Genomic DNA, 24,648 nt, shown 5'->3' on the forward strand with positions numbered 1-24,648 from the left:
ATAACATAAATGATGTGGAAACTCGACATATCAGTCATTACTGGATATAATGTTCATCTCACATCTCTATATAAAATAGGGACATAGAAATTTAATCCTAATGACAACATAATAGCCACTGCTCTGTAGAAAAGAAACTTTTACTGTATTTGATGTGGGATTTAATATTAAATATAACACATTGTAATATAACCCTGTAACATTTCTACACGGAAGCTGGAATAACTTTAACAGACTTTTGGTTTTTCTTTACCGCTTTCACTTTTCAGCAGTTTTATTTGGCTTTGCGCATCCACACAATCACACACTGCCGCTCAGCCCTTTCTAACACATGGCTCTCGGCTCTCCCATTTCTATTTTTTTACTCACACACTGAAACGCAAAATACTCGTTACAGAAAACAAGGGTACATCCTTAACACTCACTTCTCCCCTGTGTGTACAGTAGAACACTATTAAAGCTATTTTAAAGTTAAATCAATTGAAAAGTGTGACGAATTTACTTGTGTTGTTTATTGAATTTGGATTCTTGCTAAAAGAATTTGACCGAATCCCCAATGGATGCTTTTTCCTATACTAGTAGTACAGTACCAATGTTAGTGTTCTTTTTCCTGCTCCGGTCAAGGGTTCATCACAACAAACCATCCAATTTACACACAACTTGGTTACAGGTGGTTGCATCCGGAAGGGAATCTGTAAAACCTGTACCAGATTGTATGGCCCACTGTTATGACCCTTTGACTGAAAGACAAACAACAGCGACAGGTTCTGTTTGTAACCATGTAAGCCATATATCAGATCTTAACCTTTCTATCAGATCCAGCATTAACCTTTTTCTCAATTTGAGCTACAGTACAGTAGCTCTTCTATTGGATCAATTACACGGGCCAGACCTCACTCTCCATGTGCATCAGTGAGCCTTGGCCACCCATGACCCTGTCTCCAGTTCACCGGTTTTCCTTCCTTGGATCACTTTTGGTATGTCCTGGCCACTGCCGCTCAGTAACATCCAACAAGAGCTGAAGTTCTGTAGTCGATCGTCTAGACATAACAATTTGGCCCTTTAAACAGTAGCTACATTTTTTATATCTTGTTACCATGGCGGCTGGCAGTGCGAGGGATATATTAAGCAGAAAGTGAACTCTTTTTTTTTTATGTGTTGGAAGCAGAAAAACATGGGTAAGCATAAGGGTTTGAGTGACTTTGATAAGGGCCAAATTGTGACGGCTAGAGGACGGGGTCAGAGCAACTCCAAAACTGTAGGTCTTGTGGGATGTTCCTGGTCTGCAGTGGTTAGGACATGAACCAAAAAGTGATGGGTGGACGGGGCTCAGTGATGCACATGGGGAGTAAAGGCTGGCCCGTGTAGTCTGATCAATAGAAGAGCTTCTGTAAAAAAAAAAATAATAATAATAATTGAATGCTGGCTGTGATAGAAATGTGTCAGGATACACAGGTCATTAGTGTTGCTGTATGGTGGCAGAAAGGGCGGACCTACTCAATATTAGGCAGGTGGTCATAATGTGATGGAAAACTTCCGGTCTAATATGTGGAAGTTGACGTGTTTAAGTGCAGGCTGAAAGTGCTGGACTGGGGTTTGGGACTGGGCTGCTGAAGACTTGCGCTTTAAGGCCGTCCCAGGTCATCACCGCGCGCGCGTGTGCGCGTGTATATGTGTGTGTGTGTGTGTGCGCGCGCGCTCGCGCGCCGACACTCCGACACTTGAGTGCGTAAAGGCTGCGGGATGCGCGCGCGCTGTTCATGCGCGTGAGGGCTTTTTAATCCGATCTTCCTAATCAGATATAAAGAAAGGGAGAAAAAAAATGCCTCCTTAAAGCTACGGTTTCCCCCCCTTTCTCTCTTTAAGAAGTGTCAGGACTGGAGTGGCCGAAGTGTTAACTGTGGACTGAGGACAGACTGAGGACACGAGGGAACCATGAGCCGCTTCTATTACCGCATGGTTCTCCTTCCAGTGACTCTGTTCAGCGCTGTTAGACTCCAGACTTCTGGAAAATCACAGAATGAAGCTGACAGCAACGGGTGAGGGGTTATTTCTTCTACTCAACCTCCCTGCATGACTTTATTATTTTAATAGCTGTTGTTTTTTTTTGCCATTATACTGTATGGTGTGTATTGCATGGTGTTTATGTGTTAATCATTACTGTGCGTTATTGGGATCAGGATTATATCCAGTCTGTCTGTTGGATCATGTGAAATATTCAGGATAACACACACACACAACATGTAAGGATGATCAGATAATATTATGCAAAACGCTAATGAAATATATATTGAGTAATAATCTCATATTTTTATTGTCTGTAATATAAGGACAGTTTTGGTTCCAGTGAAATGCCCTGGTCCATGCATCTCTGATACAGATTATTTGTTTCTTTGTTGTTTGTTTGTTTGTTTATCTGTCTGTTTATTTATTTATTTGCCTATTTTTTTCAATCTGGTCGTTTATTTATTTATTTGTTTGTCTTTTTGTTTGGCTGGCTTGTTGCGTGTTTTGGGTTTATTGCGGGGGTGGGTTTATTTGTAGTTGCACCAAAAAAAAAAAAAAAAAAGTTACATCCAACAAAAGTTCATTATCATTTTATTTGTTATTAATCGATGTCATTTTGAACATTTATGGATGATGATCCCGCATCAGGGTCTTTGTGCACAGAGTTTTTAAGTTTGTGGTTGGTGGATGTGCTTGGTGATTTCCTCCAACAGTGCAAAGACCTAATGTGTGAATAAGTATGTGTGTGTGCCCTGCGATGGATTGGCACCCCGTCCATGGTGTATCCCGCCTCGTGCCCTCGTCTCCTAGGATAGGCTCCAGGCCCCTGAGACCCTGTATACAGGATAAAACGGAATAGAATATGAGTGAGTGAAAGAGATATATCAGCTAAATTCATGATAAACCCTAATTAACTATATATTGAGTAAGAATCTCACGTTTTGGTTCCTCAATATTTTTTGATCTATGCATCTTCGATATTCATTCATTTATTTGTTTGTTAGTTTTTTGTTTGTTTGTTTGGCAGGCTTGTTGGTTATTTTGGATTGTGGTTGCAATACAAAAATGTATTCATCAAATTATTTGTTATTAATCTATATATGTTGTTATTAATCACACATATGAACATTTCCATATTTCCATCGAAAACAGAGCACAGTGTAATGCTTGGTACATCATGCAATATTGTTATTGGCTCTGGAGAATCCGGTGTCTTTTTCTATGAACACTGGGTGTGAGACAGGAATACATTCTGCCAGTTCAATTCATCCCAGGGCACCATTCACTCACACACACACAGACACACACTCTCTCTCTCTCTCTCTCTCTACCTAATTCTACTGCATCCTTTCCACCACATGTGATGGTTTCAAAAATAGGATGAAATCAGAACATGCAGAACACAATACTGACATTACTTGTGCTCAGGATCAATCCAGAGACCTCACTGCTTTGGCATTCTTATAATTAGGTAACAGAAACTCTTTTTAGGTTCTTTGTACTGTAGCTCTGCTTCCTTTGAAGTACAGTAGCTAAAAACTCTTAATTATTCACTCAACACTTATAAATAAGAGCCTTTGAAGAACACTTCTTTTAGGTAACCAGGAACCTAATATTAAGGTTCTTAAATCGCCACAATAGGATTAATGTGTGTGTATAAGACAGTTAATTCTAAGCACCTTTTTCTTCTTTCTGTCTTTGATCTAATCCTCATCAGTGCCTTATCCTGTGCAGTGTCATGGGAAAAGCCTTGAGATTTTGGATGATTAAACACTGACATGAGAGCTTTTAAGGTCATAAGGAATCTGGAAATTTTATACATATTTGTGTGTGTATATGCATTGTTTTTTTTTTGTTTTTTTAATTCATGTCTTGTTTTGGTATATTATTATATGCCATATATGAAAAATGTTGAGTATAAATTAGTGTAAAAATCATTATACTTACAGTATAGTAAGATTATAGATGTGTACATTAGATCATGTGTGCATCACCTCAAAACTGTTCCATTGATAATGCTTTAACAATGTATTGACTGAGCTGAAGGAACTTAAAGCACAGGGCTGTAAAATGTGCCATTCTGGTTGGTCAGAATGTCTCGATTATTATTTTTATAACCACTCTCTGGATTTATTAAAGCTACAAAAATACACTAATTTAAATACAGTATTGTTTCTATAGTAACAACTAACAAAGGGACTTGGATGAACCGCGCCGCATGAAAAAAATACTTAGGGTGATGGTTATTTATCATTTATGGAAGGAGTCTCCAGTGTCAGCTGGAATAAAAATAAAAACTATAATATATGTTTTTAATTAATATTTGCTGTGGATTAAGAGGAATAAAACACTTCATCATGCGCTGCTATTGGAAAATAATAACCCGATGTAGTCTGCATGCTCCATATTGGTATGAGGACTGGTTAACATACTCCTCATGTACAATTATCGCAATATTTGTCTTGCCCTGGCTAATATATTGCAGACAGCTTGATTACTGCAATGACACCTCTGATTAGTATTCGAACAGTTTACCCTGTCTGTGATCATCCTGAACAATCTCAGATGCTCCAGATGAGTCTTTGAGTGTTCAAATCAATCACAGCGCTAACACGATCCAATAAATGAATGTGGGATAAATAAAAGGCTGGGGTTTTCTTTCTTCCCCTTCCTAAAAAAGAAACTGAGAACTTTCACAACATAGCAGATCATTTTGCGGGGCTCTTTACCCACTTGAATCCTCCTCCCCTGCATCACTTTGGATAGCTTTGTAGTTTCATTCTGGCAGCTCGAATCATTTCAGTCTCTCAGCAGGCCTTAATCTGCGGTCCAAAAGCAAAAACAGTCCAAGATTGGTGTGTGGAACTTATCTGACCCCGCTCTCTCTCTCTCTCTCTCTCTCTCTCTCTCTCTCGCTCGCTCCAACTTTCTTTTTTGGTAAATAAATGAGAAAGCTAGACAAGTCATACTGTAACACAACTTTCTTCATTATGAAACTGTTGTTTCATTTTCTACAACGGCAGCTCTGACAGGATTATATTCATGCATATTATTTCCATAGTAGCAACTTACCGGAGACCGTTTATGATGGACACACGATATAACTGGATTCTCCTTCTTCCTTTATATTTTGCCTTTAAGACCACTAAGACTTTCTTATATTTTTATGTAATCTTAAGGAATAGTTCTCCAGACTTCGTGAAGGACTTTTTCAGCTCCAGTCCCTGTACCTGAGCAGTTTCAGAGAAATGTTTTTTGTTTGTTAAGCCACATAGTGACCTGTGAATCATTCAAGCATAAAAAACATCTAACTTAAGGCCTGAACCAGAGAGGAACAGGTGCAGATGATGACAGATGATCAGGCTGGTGATACGGATTAGCGCTATGCTGAATGCTGAGTGGTTGGAAAAGACGAGAGGGGAAATGAGGTCGCTGCAGTGGATGTTATCCAAACAACTAATTTTTTAATTGTATCTTTAGGTACTTTGCAGCCTGTCACAGTAAAACATTAATCATTTTATGTTTTATGAGGGGGGCGGGGGGGGGTGTCAAAACTTTTGCACAGCACTGTGTGTAATTATTGAGTTGGTGAAAGAGACATTTATTTGCATAAATTGTATGAAAGGAGTCTCCAGTGTCAGCACCAGTTAGAGGTAAAGATGTAGTGTAGTGTAGATGTATTTTTTAAAGCAGTTTTTAATTTCTTTTAACCCATTTTATTGTCGTATTAACTTAAAGAGAAAGAAAAATAACTTGTTTCACAGTAAGTTTGTGAGTTGCTTTTGGTGTGAAAATAACAAAAGACTACAGAATGCGCCATTATAGCAGAATACTCATCTTCAAGATAGTATCAGCATGTACTGAGTACGGTTTATAACTATATGTATTATGATAATATGTGTGTGTGTGTGTGTGTGTGTGTGTTACAGAGAAGAGTGTCCTGATAATAAGATTGTAACAGTGGAGTACCCGTGTGTCAGAGCAGGAGGAGAGAGTGGCACATGCCTCAGGTAAGATCTGATCCTAATCATGTTACCTGACACATCTGTCCAGGACTAATTATGATGTAATACTTTATAAAGATGCAGTGCAGATGTTGCCCATCATTTGCATACCGATAGATATGACTAAAAGTACTAAAACAGCTTTAATGTGTTAATGTGTTAGGAACAAATTAATTAAAATTTTTAATGTGTTAGAAACAAATGACTTTAATAAAAGAGTCTTGAAAACCTGGACATGACTAACTAGACATAAAGTAACATTACTAAACGAACATGTCTAAAGGCCGTCACCTCGCAACTTATTTTTCAGTAAACTTAATATAACCGCAGAGTAAGATAAATAAATAAACAAATACAAGTCTGGACACATATACATATACGGGACCTTGATTTCAAGATAGTAAGTAAAAAACCCTGGTAAAAAAAAAAAAAAACACTGTCTGTGTGAACTGTACACACGATCATTCACCAACAATTGCAGGTTACAGGAGTTTAGCTGGGAGTTATTGCCAAATCCCCTGTACAGTCCTGACCTCACTCCAAGCCATTCCCACATGTTTGGGGCATTACAGGAGTTCCTGGGAGGCCTGAGCTTCAGATGATCATGGCTGCGGCAGGGCTTAAGCACTAGAGAAACTCTTGGATAAGTGCATAAGTGTAGAAGGGGATTATATAGAGAAATGAACATTATAAAGAGAGTGTTGTGTTATTTTGCACAATCAAAGGTCCCGCTTTGACTTGAACGTCCCGTGTAAAATATTCAGGGTGCTACTGTACTAAAAAAAACACAAAGAAGGAAATTTTTATTTCAATGATGTGTTTCAGTGTTCATGTATGGATAACAGTGAACAGTTATACTGTATATATTAGTGATTTATGGAACTTTCCATGAGTTGGCCAATTATACTGAATAGTGCTATAAAAAATATCTAAACAAAGATTCAAGTTGTCAACACTCTTACTGTTAAAGACGTATAAGAAATTAATCCTGTAAGACTTTCATGACATTGTCTGACATTTTCCTACATGCCATCCAGTCCTGTTTGAAGTTTCACGGCACTGAAAATGCTTCCTGTTGTCCCTGATAACAGCCCAGAAGACATTAGATATCCTGATCTTAAGCATATATAAGTGCATTAGTCGACTTAAACAGACTGTTGATGTTTCGGGCTCCAGATGCCCTATGTGACAAATCCTATTTCAGAGTCAAGAGCAAAAACAGACGTCTCAATGCCACGACCTCGTCTATTTCTCTCATGCCATCAAACTGCTCCAGTCCAAAGTCTACATTAGTGAGTATCAAACAGAGATGTAGGAGTCTGGAATCTGTTTACTGTCAGGGTGAACTCCTAAACGGTTTGTATATTGTTTAATTCAATTGACTTCTATGGATTCACGGGGTATGCTGTGGGGGCATTTTTGAAGATCCAAGCACCAGTGATTGGAAACCTACTGTTTATCTTATCCTTCTTCTTGTTCTTCTTCTTGTTCTTCTTTTGGTATCTGTATGACGTTTCTGATAACATTTGCACCATTTAAAAAGTCTAAGATGCAGTCAAATAGGTAGACATGTAGAGATAGAGTATATTAAAATAAAGGCGTCTCAGAAACTCAGATTTAGCTGAGTAAGCTGAGATTTGGTGCATTTTATACATTCTTTTCTAATTAATCGATTGCTTTATACACATGGCCGCCATTAGTTTAATGAAAGTTTGCAGACTGGCCCAATGCTTGGACCTTCCAATTCACCCCTTAAATTTTTACATTTGGTCCTTAATTTCATTTTTGCTACTTTCACATACAGATACTCACCTATGGTTTGAGTTACTGTAGGTCCTGTTTCAAATGTTTAAAACTCAGCAGCTTGACTGACTGATGTTTAAACTTAGCCACTGGTTTTACCCATAAAAACTCACAGAAGGAGTGAATGAAACACCCAAAATGCTTTAATCAAAACAATGTTTTAATGTTTAATCAAAACAATACCATTCTCCAGTATACACAGTACGTATATTTACTGTATATAGACTATGATGCTCAGAAGAACTGTGACTGTGAAAGGACGTACTAAGAAGCTGTTTCATTTACACTATGCCTTAGACTTAGACTCAATAAAACATTTGAAAATGGAAACGTTATAAGGAAGGCTGTACATTCGTGAATGACGATCCCACTGCAGTTGTTTCTGTCAACATTATCCTTGAAAATGATGGATAACTTGTTCCCAAGAATTTTAGTCTTGAAGCAGGCAGTCGCATCATGTCTCTGGGTCCTGGGTCTTTCGCTTGAAGGTTGCTCGTAACATCATTTATATATATTGTGTATATATATTGTGTGTGTGTATATATATATATATATATATATATATATATATATATATATATATATATATATATATAAATGATGTTATGAGGAATATATATACACACTACCTTTCAAAAGTTTTAGAACATTCGCAAATTTCTTTGTTTTTGTTTAGTGATTTATTTTCTACATTCTACAACAATACTGGGGATTTCAAAACTACAAAAGTAACACATATGGAATTAGGTAATCACGTAACAACAACAAAAACAACAGTTGTTATTATAAGACACAGAGGTCAGCCTTTCTGTAATAGTTCTTGCAAGAACAGTATTGTCAAGTGCATTTGCTAAATCCGTCAAGCACCATAATGAAACTGGCTCTCATGAAGGCCATCCCTCAAAAATGACCAATTAACAGCCCCTCAGATTAGAGGCGTTATGAAGTCTTTACAGAGCAGAAGTAGCAGAAACATATTACCATTAACTGTTCAAAGGAGATTAATGTATTTTTGGACGCCTTCAGCATTCCTTTACAATGTAGAAAAAAAATCAGGAACGATCATGGAGTTAGAAAGTGACCCCAAACTTTTGAACAGTAGTATGTATATATATATATTTATATATATATATATATATATATATATTGGAATATGGAATTTGGTGCATTTACTTATAACAATGCACCAAATATCAGCAGGCAACCATATAAATTAATAATTTTTTTAATTTAATTTGTACAATGAAAGGACAGTTACTACATTTGCAAGGATATGTTCATATTTCTACAACTACATTAGGTTTTCTTAGATTTTTCTTATATTGTATATTTTGTCTTATGTTCTATAGATATATTTTTCTTATCTTAGCTAAATTAAGATTATATAGTACAACAACTTTTATTATCATTCTATATTGTGTTGTGCTTTCCAAGAAAATTAAACAGCATCATATTTCTTCTTTGTAGTTTAAAATCATTATGTATTACCATGCTTACATGATATTATTTAAAATTTGATTAATCCATTAGGATGTGTAGGGTATATTTCCTGGTGGCATACAGGAACATGTAACCAGCTATTATACCTAAATATCGAGGATTTTAAATGCTCTACTATCCAGCTAAAGCATATGAGCCAAGTGAAGGCATGCATTTTTAAATGTATCACCCTGTTATCGTGTATGAGTAATCCTCCTAGGTATTTTCCGTCATCATTTATTACAGCATCTGTTCCTGCCACACAGTTTTATTCTCATGCAAGAAGCCTTTATTTATAATAATGGATGCGTATACAGTACATGTGTATGTGGACGGAACGATGAAATGACTGAAAGTCTTTTATTAAATTCGTCAGCAATTCCCTTTTCATTTTGTCTTGTACGAGAGTGTGAGTGAAATGGACTGCAGTTTTTTAGCCAGTTTTATTTTTGGAAGAAATTCATCATCTGTATTTTGGCCTGTGATAGTGGGACTGTGAAATGTCCATTTGTGTATCATTAATACAGTAGTGGCGATGAAACCCAGACTAGTCTTGCTTAAAGTGTATGTGTGTGTGTGTGTTTAGAGTATAAAGAAAAGAGAGAAGGAGAAAATGAGAGAGGGAGGGAGGGATGTTGACTGGTTTCTGATCGCACTTTGTTATCATACAGTGTGGTGCCATATGATTCTTAAATGGGATGGAGGAAGAACCTAATCACAAATTGGACGCCATTTGTTTAAATTCCATAACATTTCTTAATGTGTGCTAACATAGGACAACCCTAGTCTTCCTTTGTGGAACGAAAACTGAAGCTAGTTCGTGAAAACAGTGAAGAATGAATGCTATGAAAAATGATCAAAGTGGTTCCAACTCTTTGATCTGTAATTTTCACTGTCTGAAACGTAGGAAAGCAAAGCAAACCCCCCAATCAATAATTAGTAGATTTCCTTTGAACATCATGCTTTTCATCAATAATAAAAAATAATTACCAATTTAAATGTTAGAAATTTCTAAAACACGCAGTGTTGCATGTTATTTTTGGCGCTGACTATGTACATGGTACTCGTGTTCTGGGTGACAAACTTCACAGTTGTGCAAAGCAGGACAACTCATACCAACTTTAACCAATACATGGTAAGGTACTTATATGCATCTCAGTTTTAATTTGTTTTTGATTGACGGCTAAAAAAAAAAAAACTATCACAGAAACATTTTACTGAGCAGTTAAACTGATTAATGATCGATTATTAATTAATTTACTCAAACTAATGATAGATTATGAAATGGTTACCGAATCTCTATTGAAGATCTGAAACAAGAGTGCTGATGCATCATTTGCAAAGTTGCTTGCAGTAACATGATCTGCATGGAAGAGTCATCAAAAGTAAAACTTACTTTACAATAGTGAGGTGCGTTTTGGACACAAAGGTTTGTACGGAGAAAGAATAGTCTAGGGTTTTTATACAGTATTGGCCAAAAGTATTGAGAGAAATGTGAACTTAAATTCTAAAAAAAAAAAAAATGCCAATCAGAATAATATAATAATCAATGTTTTTTTAATTGCTTTACAAAAATCAATATTTACTATTAAGACCTTTACAGTATTTGTTAAAACCTGTACTATCCGTCTGGGCATGGAGTCAAAAAAGACATCTGGAGTACTCTGTTGTCACTCGATCAATCCATGCCTGCTTGATCGCTTCCTGAAGATCATGTACAGAATTGTTGTAAATCACTTGAAAATTCCCGAGTTGGGAATATATAGCATATGTTGTCCTAATACTTTTGACCTCCACTGTAGTTTGCGGTTGGGAACACTTCACAGGTAGATGAAAATTGGATTTTTGGAAGCAAATGTCTCACAGTCAGACAAGAAACTGAAAGAAAAAAATTACTGGTACTGGTACTGGATACTTAATTAGTAACCTATGTTACTAAAAGTAAATGTTAAAGAAGACTAGATTTGACAGCAGGTCAATGATCCAAAACATACTTCAAACTCCACCATGGACCAGTTCAGGAAATGAGAATTACAGACCTTAGAGACCCCTGACATGAGCATCATTGTAAATCTGTGTGTAAATTGTAAACATATCTGCCAAAAGATGTATTACTAAAGCTCTCTCTCTCTCTCTCTCTCTCTCTCTCTCTCTCGTCATGCATCAGTCGTGTATGACGGCGTGTTTCCTGTGGAAAGCTCCCAGGGTAATGCATGATGTTTGATCCAGATGAAGCGAAGTTGCCCCTGGGAGAGGGGGCTGGAGGTGGGGGGTGGTGGTGGTCCGGTTGTCGTGCTCGTGTAAAACCAGGAGCCGCCGCTCTAATGGGCTCCGGACAGGAAATGGGAAACAGAGAGAAGCTGCTAGCGGTCGCACCCTCTGACTTTTATGTGGGTTTATGGAGTGTCTCGTGTCACAGGGTGTTCAGGGCTGGAGAGATGTGGTGAGAAGAGAGGGAAAGGTGTTGAGTGATATGGGAGACTCTGCTAATCTCCCTCTGTATCACCTACAGTAGGGACGCTGTGTTAAAGTGACTTCACGGACTTCACTTGTTAATTCAATATAGATTTTAATATATGATATGATATAATGGTTTAATATAAACATCAAAATGAACTTTGTAATATACATAAAATCTTGAAAGCCTAGAAAGGGTTATGGCTGACTATATAAACTCCAGTTGATAAGGAGTATTATTTTATATTTTATACTGATGATTAGAATCAAAGAGCAAATCCTTACATTAGATGCTTATTATTGAATTAATTGATAAGGAATAAAACACCTGGGGGTGTGGCACTACAGAAAAATCATCCATGACAGATTTGTGTAATGTGACTAAAATATTATATAAAATATTATATAAAATATTAAAAATATTATAACACAATATACTTCTTTTGTGCATTTATTGTTAAATTTATTGTTTTAGAGATGAAACAGATACCAGATAAGTCTGCTGCTTCAGTGTTTTTAGATCATTTAGCAGTTGTTACTATGGTGTACTGAAGTATAACTACATTTAGAACTTTATAAGAGTCGAAGGCTTTTATTAAAAATAACGTTGACTTTAAGTCAAAAGTCAATATTTGCAGTGTTGACCATTCTTTTTCAAGACCTCTGACCCTTGACCCTTGGCATGCTGTCAGTTAAATACTAGGCCACATTCTGACTGATGGCAGCCCATTCTTGCATAATCAATGATGGTAGCCTTCACCAAGCCACTTCTCCCCACGAAGAACATCAGGAACAGACTGATATTCTGCAAAAGGTACAGAAGACTGGGGTAAAGTCATTTTCTCTGATGAATCGATCCCCTTTCTAATTGATTGGAGTATCCAGAAAACAAGCCTGTCCAAAGAAGGAATGTTGAGCGCTATTCCATGGTGACATCTGACAAAAAGATCTAAAAACACTGAAGCAGCAGACTTTGTGAAATTGAATATTTTTGTAATTTCTAAACTTTTGGCCACGGCTCTATTGGTATTCAGCCACGTTAAGTGCAATTCCAAACCGCAGAGTAAAACTGCTCAGTACAAAGGCTGTGAGCGATGTAGTGGACAAAAACGTTACGAAATTTCCCATTAGTCATCCGTGCTGAAAAAATAATAATAGGGCTCAAAAATGGATTTATTATTGTTATATTGATATGACACAAGAATTTGTAATTAATGTAATATTTAAATGTATTTTTACAAAGCTGTTGACTCAATAAAACCAAACTATTGCACAAGTTAGAAATCTGTCAAAAAGCAAAACTGCAATAATAATTTCTCTGTACATCCTGCAAATGAATAAAATAATGTATTCACGAGTTACACATTACACATTTCAGTAGTACACGTTTTTAACATTTAATAAATGTACCATATAAAGCATTCCGTGGAGTGACATTCCCATACAGTAAGTAGCAGCAGCAGGTATCGGAGTTGATTACGTTACCATAGTGACAGAAAAAGGAAATGATGTCAGCACACTTTGAAACGGAAAGCAGCCAATCATTCATAATCTTTCTCTTAAAGTCAGTAAGACAAAAACTCGAATTATCATAGTACAAAGTGACAGTGAAAAGTGAAACCCCTACCATCTTGTGGGACATGGAAAAGCCCCATGTTATAGGGACAATTCTCTCAAGTCATGTCCATAAAATTCGATTTCTTGTTTAAAGAATATATTTAAATATGTAAAGATTTTGTGCTGTATCCTATGTCCTTTTCCTTACATTTTTCTAATTCATATCCAAAAACGTTTATTTTTTCTAAACCTGTTCTGTGACCAATGTCCAATGTCCATCCTTAAATCTCCTTACAATACAATTAAATTGAGTCACTACTGACTCATTTACACCAAGAACTGTCTTATCAGTCACATTACTGTTACGTGTTGAACATCACATAATCACATTGTCATAATTTCATTATACATGCACATGTAACGCAGTCTCAGTAACAGATTTGTCACTCTTTGAATAATGCCCCCATGTCCACTCCTGTTTTACATAATTTTCTTTCCATCAAACCTGTCTAACCTTCGCTGCTAGATCAATCAGTGAGTTAGTTAGAGCTGAATGTGGTGTAGTGCTGAAATAAAGACCATATGTCTGTATGAAAAATGTGTGTGTGTGTGTTACACCTAAAAATTAGTTGTAGGTATATAATAATATTTCGGCTTGGATCTTCCCCCGTGTTTAGATCCCCAACAAGCCAAAAGCCAAAGCTACTCATCTGAACATTGACTCTGTGCTAAATGCTGCTAAAACACACCATGTTATTTCCATTGAGGCAGTCTATTGTTGTTTTTCATATGAATTTCTGGATCATAATTCTCTCCAGATGTTCTTTTTTAACCAATAGAAGCATCATTCATACTCCTTCAGAACTTTGAATGTTTTTTTTTTTTTTTGCACTACGTTATGCCAGTGCTGAAAATGTAGCACTTTCATGTGGGGCCAATACTTATGCAAAGCACTTTCACTCAATCATTATCCACTCATTGTTACTCTTTATCCTGTATACAGGGTCGTAGAGGGACTGGATCCTATCCTGGACAGGGTGCCAATCCATCACACACACACACACGCACACACACACACACACACACACACTCACTCACACACTACAGGCGATTTTTGGGAACACCAATGAATGACTAATCTGCATGTATTTGGACTGTGGGAGGAAACCGGAGTACCCAGAGGAAACCCACCAAACACAGGGAGAACATGCAAACTCCATGCACACATGGAAGTTCAAAATGACAGTGCTAACCGCTAAGCTATCGGCAAAGCGCTGTGTGTTGTGGTAACAGTAATAGTGATCCACATCAGATACATCATTTTCCCCCAAATAGCAGAACATGGAGGATTTCTCTTTCTTGCTTTCTATATATTCTTTAAACTAGTTGCACCTTCAGGGTCGAGGGTTCGATTCCCACCTCTGTGTCTGTGTCTCTGGGTACTCCAGTTTCCTCACACAGTCCAAAGACATGCAGAGTGCAATTTTAAAAATCATATCGTAATAATTGTGTTTTTACTAAGTTTAATCTCAACTACATTTCCTGCCGTATCAATAGTTGTTTCGTGTGTGTGTGTGTGTGTAAGACCGATCCGTCATTAAATATCTCAGGCATCAGTTGATTAGTCAGTAGTATGGACTTTCTCTTTCCTTGTCCGTAGGGAAACCTCACGTTAACTCCACTCAAAACAAAGTGCACCCTCTTATCCCTCTTCAGTGTGCTCTTTCTTTGATCCTAATCTCCCAACCCCTTCATCCATTCATCTCCTTTCCATCCGTAGTGTGTGTGGGTGTGTGTGTGTGTGTGTGTGTGTGTTTTGGTGGGGGCCACATTCCTGTGACAGCAGGATTGCAGGGCGTCCGTCTCCTTCCGCTAGCAGCCGTTTGTCAGGATGATGATTCTGATTTGTGCTCTTTATCTCACACACAAATAAGTTTTATTATGTTTTTAATTATTATTTTTAGGTGATGATTAGCCTACTAAAATTGACATTTTAAATCTTATTCTGATTTTTATTTCCTTTTTTTCCTCTTACAGATGACATAACTTTGACCTTCTTCACTACTTACTATACCACAGTGTCTAATGTGCACTAACCATACTGCTTAATTCTAATTTCTCTAAAATATAATATTTTATTCATAGAACATTATTAGGACATCACTGCTTGTGTATTTGTTGGAATTTTTTGGGTTGTCAAAATGTTGTGGTGACATTCATTTGGCGAAGTTTTAGACATTGTGACAATGTTGAGGTTAGGATATTTTTGTAATAAGAATTATTTTAATGAAATGATGCTGAAACAACATGACCTCCACTACACAAAGATGGGATAATTAATTCCCCCATACACAAAGGTTTCAAAACCTACTTTGAAATCAAATTAATCCCAAACCCTTGGCTTGAACGGGAGTCAAACTCCAGTCGCTGTGGCAAGAGCATTGCGTGCATACCGCTGAACCACAAGGGAACATCCTGCTGATGCTTGCAAATGTGAGTACATAACAACAAGCACCATAAACACCATATAACAGTAGAGTAATGTGGGAGCTAAGATGTGGGTAGTATTTTCGAAACAGAGAAAATGAAACAGAGAGGTAACGTTACATCACTATGTTAATGCATAAAATAAGATACAGGCGCTGTGTGCGGGAAGCTGTCGTGTCTGTCTTAATCTACCATCAAAATTCTTAACCCTGTTTGAAGCTTAGGGACCATGGATGTGCTCGGACGCTGTGCGAATGGATGTTAATCAGCATCTACAGCGGCACCTCGGCCTTAACTGTTAAACTGTTCCAGGGACGAGTTCTTAGGTTGAAATTTCGTATTGCGAAATGCATTTTTCCATAGGAAATAATGTAAATACAATTAATCTGTTCCAGTCACCCAAAAATATTACCAATATTACCAATTCCCAACATTATTATCATATTTTCGCGAATAAACACATTTAGAAAAGACATGTAAATGAAGTCAAATATAAAAAAATAAACCTTACTCTCACTCTCACTCACTCACCGTCTATACTGCTTTATCCTGTATTCAGGGTCGCAGGGGCCTGGAGCCTGGAGACTTAGGGCACGAGGCGGGGTAGACCCTGGACAGGGTGCCGATCCATCGCAGGACACATACACACACTTACATGCTCATTCACACACTACGGGCAATTTGGGAACACCAGTTAGCCTAATCTGTATGACTGTGGGAGGAAATAGGAGAACCTGGAGGAAACCCACCAAGCACGGGAAGAACATGCAAACTCTATGCACAATGAGACGAGAATCAAACCTGGACCCTGGAGGTGCACTAAATCTTGCACAAAATGCAAAAAAAAAAAACACTAAAAAATATTTGGACTCACTTCACTTGGCTTTCCACTGATGCAAACAAGTTTTGAATGGCTCCCGGATGTACACACAACTTGGCCTTTTATCTATTTTTCTATAATTTTACATGGAGAACACTCCACAGTCTTCTAGAGACTCCAAGACACATTTTATTGTTACAAATAAAAATATAAAAGCTCACACAGTTTGAAATCAAGTTTATTCTACAGTTGCAGATATTTGCATCAAAGTTGAGTTTTTTTTCTTTCCAAAGCCCGATCAGAACAGCTGAGAGCTGAGAGTTAATGGTTATGTGAAGGTTCTGGGATTTTATCCCTTTGCATCTTGGAGTGTCTTTACACACTTTGTATATGTGTTCCAGATGATAGAGCAGCTTTTCCCAGCGAGCAATCTCACTTCGACACATTTGACTTCTACTCAAGAACTTCTGCATTCCTAAAGACCATGATGTTCACAATAAATGTCCTACTAACACACCTACTCCTGACTTTGTAGTGTAAACGAGTGATGATTTGAGATTTGATGCTTTGAGATGGTTGGAGATCTAATCACATGGATTTGTGTCCCTTTGGGATGCGTCCAGTGTCTGGGGACAGTTTTACACCATGAAGACGGTTCTGGCCTTGACTATGTTGACAGCTGTTTCTCTGAGCACTTGACTTGGCTGCAGTTGCTTCATAGTTCAGGTCTGGAATTTCCTACAAGTCTACCTGAGTCTCCAATAACTACATGGAGTCCATATTAACATCAGTTAACATCAATTGTTATAGCTGAACTGGCTGCCACCTAACAGAGTATGAATGCAGATCAATTCCTGCTTTCTGTTTCACCCAGATGAGGATGGGTTTCCTGTTGAGTCTGGTTCCTCTCAAGGTTTCTTCCTATTACCATCTCAGGGAGTTTTTCCCTGCCAATGTCACCCTCGGCTTGCTCACCAGGGACAAACTGACCATTTTGATTCATACGCATTCACATTCCATACAAACTTAAATAATTCTTTTGATTGTGTAAAGCTGCTTTATGACAATGACAATTGTTAAAAGCGCTATACAAAAAGAAAAATTTAATTGAAATTGAATTGAATGATTTACAAGCCGACTATGCGGTAATAGTCAGAGAAGGATGATTTTCCTTTTGAGACTGGTTCCTCGTCATCGTCAACTTTGGTCTGTTTATTAATAGCATTTGGCATCCTGAGCAACTTACATTTTTATCTCCTTATATCTCTGAGCAGTTGAAGGTTATGGGCCTTGCTGAGGGGCCCAACAGGGAAAACTTGGAGGTCATAGGGTTTAAACCTGGAATCTTCTGAACGCCTTAACCACTGAGCTACCCCTGACTTCATTATGGGATCCAGTTTTGCATAAATCTGATTTACAGAAGTGAAAATGTAACTGTTTGGCCACCCATAGACCCTGTCCAGTTATACGCCTCCCAACTTTCTGTGACTTCTGTCAGCATGCCTAAGTGATCCTCTTTCAGTAAGCATGTACAAACTGATTGTTACAAAATGTAATGTCTGAGTGGAAATACCCAGCTTCAACAGTTATTGCAAAATCCAAGTCTTACACTGAAAGGACGGCTGATTGCCTACAGATGTTTGTGCAACCTTTCTACAAACCACACCATAAAGGTCGAGCTGTAAAAAGAAACTTTGAATAAACCTGTTACGAAAAACCCTTAAGATTCACTCTTCCTGGGAACTCGAATTCGCCCAAGTGCTTTTTTAAGAAAGCTACAGAACAGATGTGTTAAATCATGCTAGAGGCAATATTCTTTATTTTTTTTTTGTTTGCTTTTGAAATTATGCATTAACTCACATAAGGTGGCCCTGATTTTTCATATTAAAGTCAGATTTGTTATCATAGTGTTAAATCCTTGTAATTTAATTGCCCAGTTAAAAAAAGAAAAAGTGAGCAAATTGATTAAATGAAAAAAACAGGCAGAGATTCGAGAAAGTCGACTCAATACGTACGAAATCTGGGTGCTAGGCTAGTCAGCTAGCTAGTTTAGCAAGTGTTAGCCAGACAAAATAAGATAGTGAAAGATAATGAAAAAGTGTAAATAGGGGTTTTGATAGATAGATAGATAGATAGATAGATAGATAGATAGATAGATAGATAGATAGATAGATAGATAGATAGATAGATGGATGGGTGACAATGAAAGTTAAGAGGGTTGTGTAGTAAATTTTTCTCTCTGGACCATGGATCCTCTTTCTTAATGCTCCCATGGGGTTGACTCCTGGGAGTAAGCTGGCAGAATAAATAAACATAGAAAAGAGCTTTACACACACATTGTTGTCTTTCCCTGTCTCTCTTTCGCACACACAGTCACCCTCTTGTCCTCGTGTGTTTATGGGTCATTGACCTTTGGCTACGATGGTTGAAAGAGACGTCTCTTTGGATCCTTTCCCAGTTTCCGTCTCCATCGCCATAACAACCACGAGGGTCAACCACCATCGCCAAAGGAGCTTCAAGAAACTCAATGATAACAATAACATGGTTTTGGTATAATCAGCGTCTTTAAAGCTGCAGTATTTATCCTGGACCGTGCGTGAACACTTCAATTTCAATAAATGTCTTGAATTCTGGTGTAGAGTAAACCTTCATCAATCACAAATCCACCCAACACCAAAGAACAAAAAACTAGTTATGATCCAGAGTGCAGAAATGGAGCTGTTGCTCTTGGTTAGACTGCTGTGCAGTTCCAGCATTTGAATTCAACACGACTCATGGTGGTTTATTAAAGTGACATTGCTTATACTGCATCGACGAGGGTTTAATTCCATTAGCATCATCGCTCCATCGCCTGGCATTTAAACACACGCAGAGCCAAATATGTGGGAGAGACAACACAGGCTAAACAGTCATTAGTTTTTTTTTGTTTTTTTTCCAAGAGCACAAACTAAAGGAATTCAAATATCATAAAGAACAGATGCGATCATAACACAAGATATACAAATGCGCACGCTTTTAAAAGTTCTACAGATGAAAAGTTCTAACACTGAGTGTATTTCTGTAGTCTGGGGGAAATTTAGATCAGGCATAACTAAATGACAGACCGTGGTCAGGACCTGGTCCGAGTACCAGTTCTATCGGAACCCTGATGCTTTTCTGACAAATGAGAATAATTAACATAACGATGATCTACTGCTTTTTTTCCTCTAGGTGGACATGGTTATACACCTACTGTAACAGAGCCAATCAACGTAATAGTTTACCGTATAAACTAGTGAACCAAAATCATGACACTTCATGGCTTACTCAATGGAAAGGAAAGTAGACTATGAAAACTGGACCTTCAAAGATAAATAGACAGATCAATATTATATGTTTATTCCTCCTTCAGGAAGTTTAAACCCAGTTAAAACCGTGGTTTTGTCTCATATGTTCCAAAACCGCGGTGAAGGCGTATAAAATACCTGAACTGAGAGTCCAGTATGACAGAGCAACAAGAGCACAGCAGCGTCATGAAATTCTCACCTTGACTCAAAAAAAAGTCCATCGTCCAGCAGTAGCTCATTTACATAGACACAGAAATGGCGCATTTGGAGGAGGAGTGAAAAAGCTGAAGACTGACGTGTGAAACAAAAAAAGCATTACCAGAGGGGTATTTACAGCTGGGGCATTATGGGACCTTAGTTAAAGAAAATCCACAACTCATCACACATATTTGCTTTAATTTTTGGCTCTATGATTTTGCAACATTGTCAAATTTACGAGGGTGTTCAAGTCAAAGCGGGACTTTCGTTTACATTTAAGCGTTAAAAGAGTAAAAATTTCCTTTATTCTTTTACAATCCTCTGCTACACTAATGCACTTGTCCCAGTGTTTCACTAGTGCTTGTGCACCATCAAGGTAGAACGTTTTCTCAGTGCACTGCTTCATGTCTGAAACGCTGGCCTCCCAGGAACTCCTTTATTTGGCCCAGACATGTAGAAATGGCTTGTAGCGAGGTCAGGACAGTACGGGGGGACGTGGCAGTAACTCCCAGCTGAGTTCCTGTAAGGTGTAAGTCGTGTTGGTGAATGATTGTGTGTACAGTTCCCACAGACAGGCCTCTGGTTTGTACGAATGTTTTTTGTTTAGTGCATGTAGCTACAGTATAACCACCTGGCAGATGCTGTCATACATAAAACTATCCAGGCAAACAACCCGAGTGTTCTTTTGATGTTGTTTTCTCGCTTGATTACAACTGAAACTTTTTCCCCTCATACCAATATACAGCATGTGTATTGAATAGAAAGGATTAAAAAGTATTAGAAGTTTTTTTAATAATCTTGTTGCGTCCCAGTACAGGCGAAATAATTGAAGAATTTAAATATGCATTAAAAGTTGTATGTAAAAAGCGACAACATTTTATATAAATATACACCAAACTTAATCGTAAAATGATTAATTAAATCACAGACTTATTGTTTACAAACACACACACACACACACACACAGACGTTTAGCTTGTCCAGTCTAGCCAATCTGTAGCCTGTTGTGTTTTTCCGCTCAACCTGGCAACCCAGTGAGTGATTCCTGCTCCTTTTTAGTGTCTGTTTATATGGAATATGACAGGCAGTATGACTCGACATAGAGGACATAGCGCTTGTCTACACATACACACACAAACACACACACACACACACAGAAAGAATGTGACGTGAGATCATTATGAATATTAGTTCACATTCCAGCTGTTAATGAGCAAATAAATCAAACCTGCATTCACAAAAAATGCCCCCTTATGACCGGATAAGTGTGTAAACTGATCGAGGGTTTCGTGTGTGTGTGTGTTGAAGTGCATGTGGGGTCTAAACAAGAGTTATCACAAGTTAACTGGTTTTAACGTTTAAGCTGAGCTTTTTATTGAGGCTTATCGATGGTGTGAGTGTGTGTGTGTTGAGTTGCGCCGAGAGTTAAACTACTTATACACGATAAAGAAAGTGGATTTTATACACACAGAGACAAATTGGAGTCAAATAGACACAGAGTCCATTTAACACAAGCTAATAATGAGGGCTGTAATGGAATTACAAGAGACAGAGAGGGAGAGACAGAAAGAGAGACACACACACAGAGAGAGAGACAGAGAGAGAGAGAGAGAGGCTGGTTCCTGAGGAGGACTCGCACATCTGTTGTTCATTCGTCCTCCTGCTGTAAAGACCACTGACAGAGACAGAGTGTGGAATAGGAGGAGGGGGGCCTATTGGTCCAGAGTACAAGAAAACACACACACACAGACACACACACACACACACACACACACACACACACGCCTCGTTTTACCTTCCATGGGAATTATTAAAAATATTAAGCAATACAAGTCAGAGAGTGTGTGTGTGTGTGTGTGTGTGTGTGTGTGTGTGTGTGTGTGTGAGAGAGAGAGAGAGAGAGAGAGAGAGAGAATAACAGAAAAGGAGAGGCAGACAATAAGAAGGAGACACAAGGACAGACAGAGACAGAAAAGACAGAGAAAGAATAATAAAAAGAAAGAAAGAAAAGATAAAAAAAGAGAGACAGAATAAGAACAACAGACAGAAAAGAGACAGAGAGAGAGACAGAGGGTAGTTCAGTTCAGAAGGGCTTTATTGGCATGAATGTTAACGAGAAGATTACATTGTTGCCAAAGCAATTATAAAACATTGATTACATCATAAATTAAATCAATTTGAAATGATAAACCTTTATAAACATGAAAGAATAAGATAGTAGGTAAACAGTTAACAACAACAACAAACTAAAAATTTAATTACATGGTGAGATGGACAGAATGAAAAAGGCAGAAAAAGAGAAACAGAATAAGAAGGAGACAAAAAGAGAGAGACAGAAAGAGAGGAAAAGAGAGACAGAGAGGGAGAGACAGAACAAGATGAACAGAATGAGAGAGATGAAGAAAGAAAGAATTAGAGAAACAGAGAGAGTGTTGCAAAAGAATGAAATGATGTTTACAGAAACCCTTTGAGAGGAAATTCAAATCCCGAAGTGTCTCATACCGTCATACATCCAAACCCCAAAAGTATTGGCACCCTCGATGCCAGCGAGCTACAATGATATCGATACGATGAGAGCTTAAACATTCAGCACACTTCAGAATTCAGAGTTTATTAGGATGTGTGTTTGTTGAAAGATCAGACTAGACCGTGTCTGTGTGAGATTGTTTTCCTCGCAGTCTCTTGTTCTCTCCCTCCCTGTTTGTTCATTTTCCCTCATAGACTCGTGCTTTATTTATTTCTGAAACAGCTGGACACAGGACGCGAACCCTCTTCCTCTATGCACTTTATCAGAGTTTTTTTAAAGCTTATGTTTTGATGGAAACATGATTTTTTATAGGCGTTACGCTCAATCTGATCATATCACACACACTCAGATAAATCAGTGTAATTAAGAAAAAATGATTCTCATGTAAACTAGACGACGATTGTATTTAATAAATCTCTGAACTCAGGCTCTGAGAACCTGTCCAACATAAAGACAATCCAAAGAGCAGATGTTTATCTCTTCTTCTCTCTCTCTCTCTCTCTCTCTCTCTCAGGAGGAAGTGCTGTAAGGGTTTCAGGTTCGTCATGGGCCAGTGTGTCCCAGAAAGTAGGTAAAATCCTACTATTTCTTTTATTCCTCTTTGCTTAACACATTTTGCACTAATTAATACATTATTTAAAAAAATATTCATTTGTTTTATTAATTTTAATCTTTAAAGAGGTCCTATTATGCTTTTTCAAATATTTTCTTTCATGCAGTGTGTCATGTACAGTAGCTGTATGTGAACATAAACTATCTGCACTATCTGTGACGCTGACAGTGCACGATAAATGTCTATTTAAAAAAAAGAATCGGCTCACATTCGCCTAAACGAGTCGTTAACAAATCGATTTTTACCCTGTTACGGATCCACGTCACTCCGTAACATATTTGCATAATGTCCGCCCACGTTCTATATCAGGAACAACTTGCCCGCCATCTTACAATTAACATTACCACACTCTTGTTAATGTGACCGAGCATTCATGCCAGGTTCGCTTAAACACTTTGTAATTTAAAAAAACAATAAAAACGAGAGTCCTTTTTAACTGTTTATTCTCCACCATTCACCGAAACTGCACTTTGCGGGTGCGGATGCATATTTTCCCAGAGGGAAAAAAATGCATCTGCACACGCGAACTGCGCATGTGCCTTGCCACTTCAGTAGTAATGGTGCACCAGCGCTGCTGTTATTTGTTTGGACGAGAGAAGGGGAGATTGTTGTGGATCGTTTTCTTTCGAAGATTTTTTAACCAGATTATCTTTGACTGGACATATTCCCCGGACTTCTCTCCCTCCGTCATCGGCCTCTCAGACTTCATTAACCCCTTTGAGACCGAACTATACTTCTCTAACATACATACAATAAACACGGACTTTGGACATTTTCCACTCATCCGCACACATACCGTTTATTATATATAGTTTGTGAATATTGTTTATATCTTTGTTTGGTTGTGGTGCACCTTTTCATTTACTTTATTTAGATTTGTATAATACACGTTTGCTTTATCTTTTAGTTTGTGTTTGTCCTTTTAGCTGACCGGCCTTTTAATGCAACACCGACACAAAGATAAAAGACCTAAAAGGATTTTTGTGGCCACAGTTAATATAAAATTAGCTGGTCGTTACACGTTAAAACCGATGCCATCTTTTCTATGTATTGAGGGGTCTCCAGAGCCGTCGTTCGGTTATGGTCATGGGTGTTTCGTTTTCCGACACACGCTGTAGCGGTAGACCAATCATAAAACACCGCGCCATCTGACCAATCACAGCAGTGAGGGCTCACAGAAAGGAGGGGTTTAGACAGACGAGTCGCTTTACACGAGTCGTTTACGAATCATTTAGAAATGGGATGAATTAAATCTATTTTTAGAGAAAACTAAAGTGTTTTTTGACCTTGCATACATGTAAACCTGTTTTAAGAGACTGATTGAGCAATATTGGCAACCTTTAAAATGGCATAATTGGACCTCTTTAATC

General features: G+C 37.9%; 1 protein-coding gene across 1 annotated transcript in view; it reads left to right on the forward strand.

Moving 5' to 3' along the window:
• The first annotated feature begins 1,732 nt into the window (after positions 1-1,732).
• Positions 1,733-24,648, forward strand: part of LOC128527472 (collagen and calcium-binding EGF domain-containing protein 1-like) — a 34,946-nt gene continuing 12,030 nt past the window's right edge. Inside the window, exons 1-3 of the mRNA XM_053499865.1 lie at positions 1,733-2,039; positions 5,937-6,017; positions 23,180-23,232. Of these exons, the coding sequence (XP_053355840.1) occupies positions 1,936-2,039; positions 5,937-6,017; positions 23,180-23,232 (238 nt within the window). The 5' untranslated portion in view covers positions 1,733-1,935. The remainder of the gene's footprint in view (positions 2,040-5,936; positions 6,018-23,179; positions 23,233-24,648) is intronic.

Source organism: Clarias gariepinus, chromosome 7 (genome assembly GCF_024256425.1).
Source record: "Clarias gariepinus isolate MV-2021 ecotype Netherlands chromosome 7, CGAR_prim_01v2, whole genome shotgun sequence".
NCBI classification, from domain to species: domain Eukaryota; kingdom Metazoa; phylum Chordata; class Actinopteri; order Siluriformes; family Clariidae; genus Clarias; species Clarias gariepinus.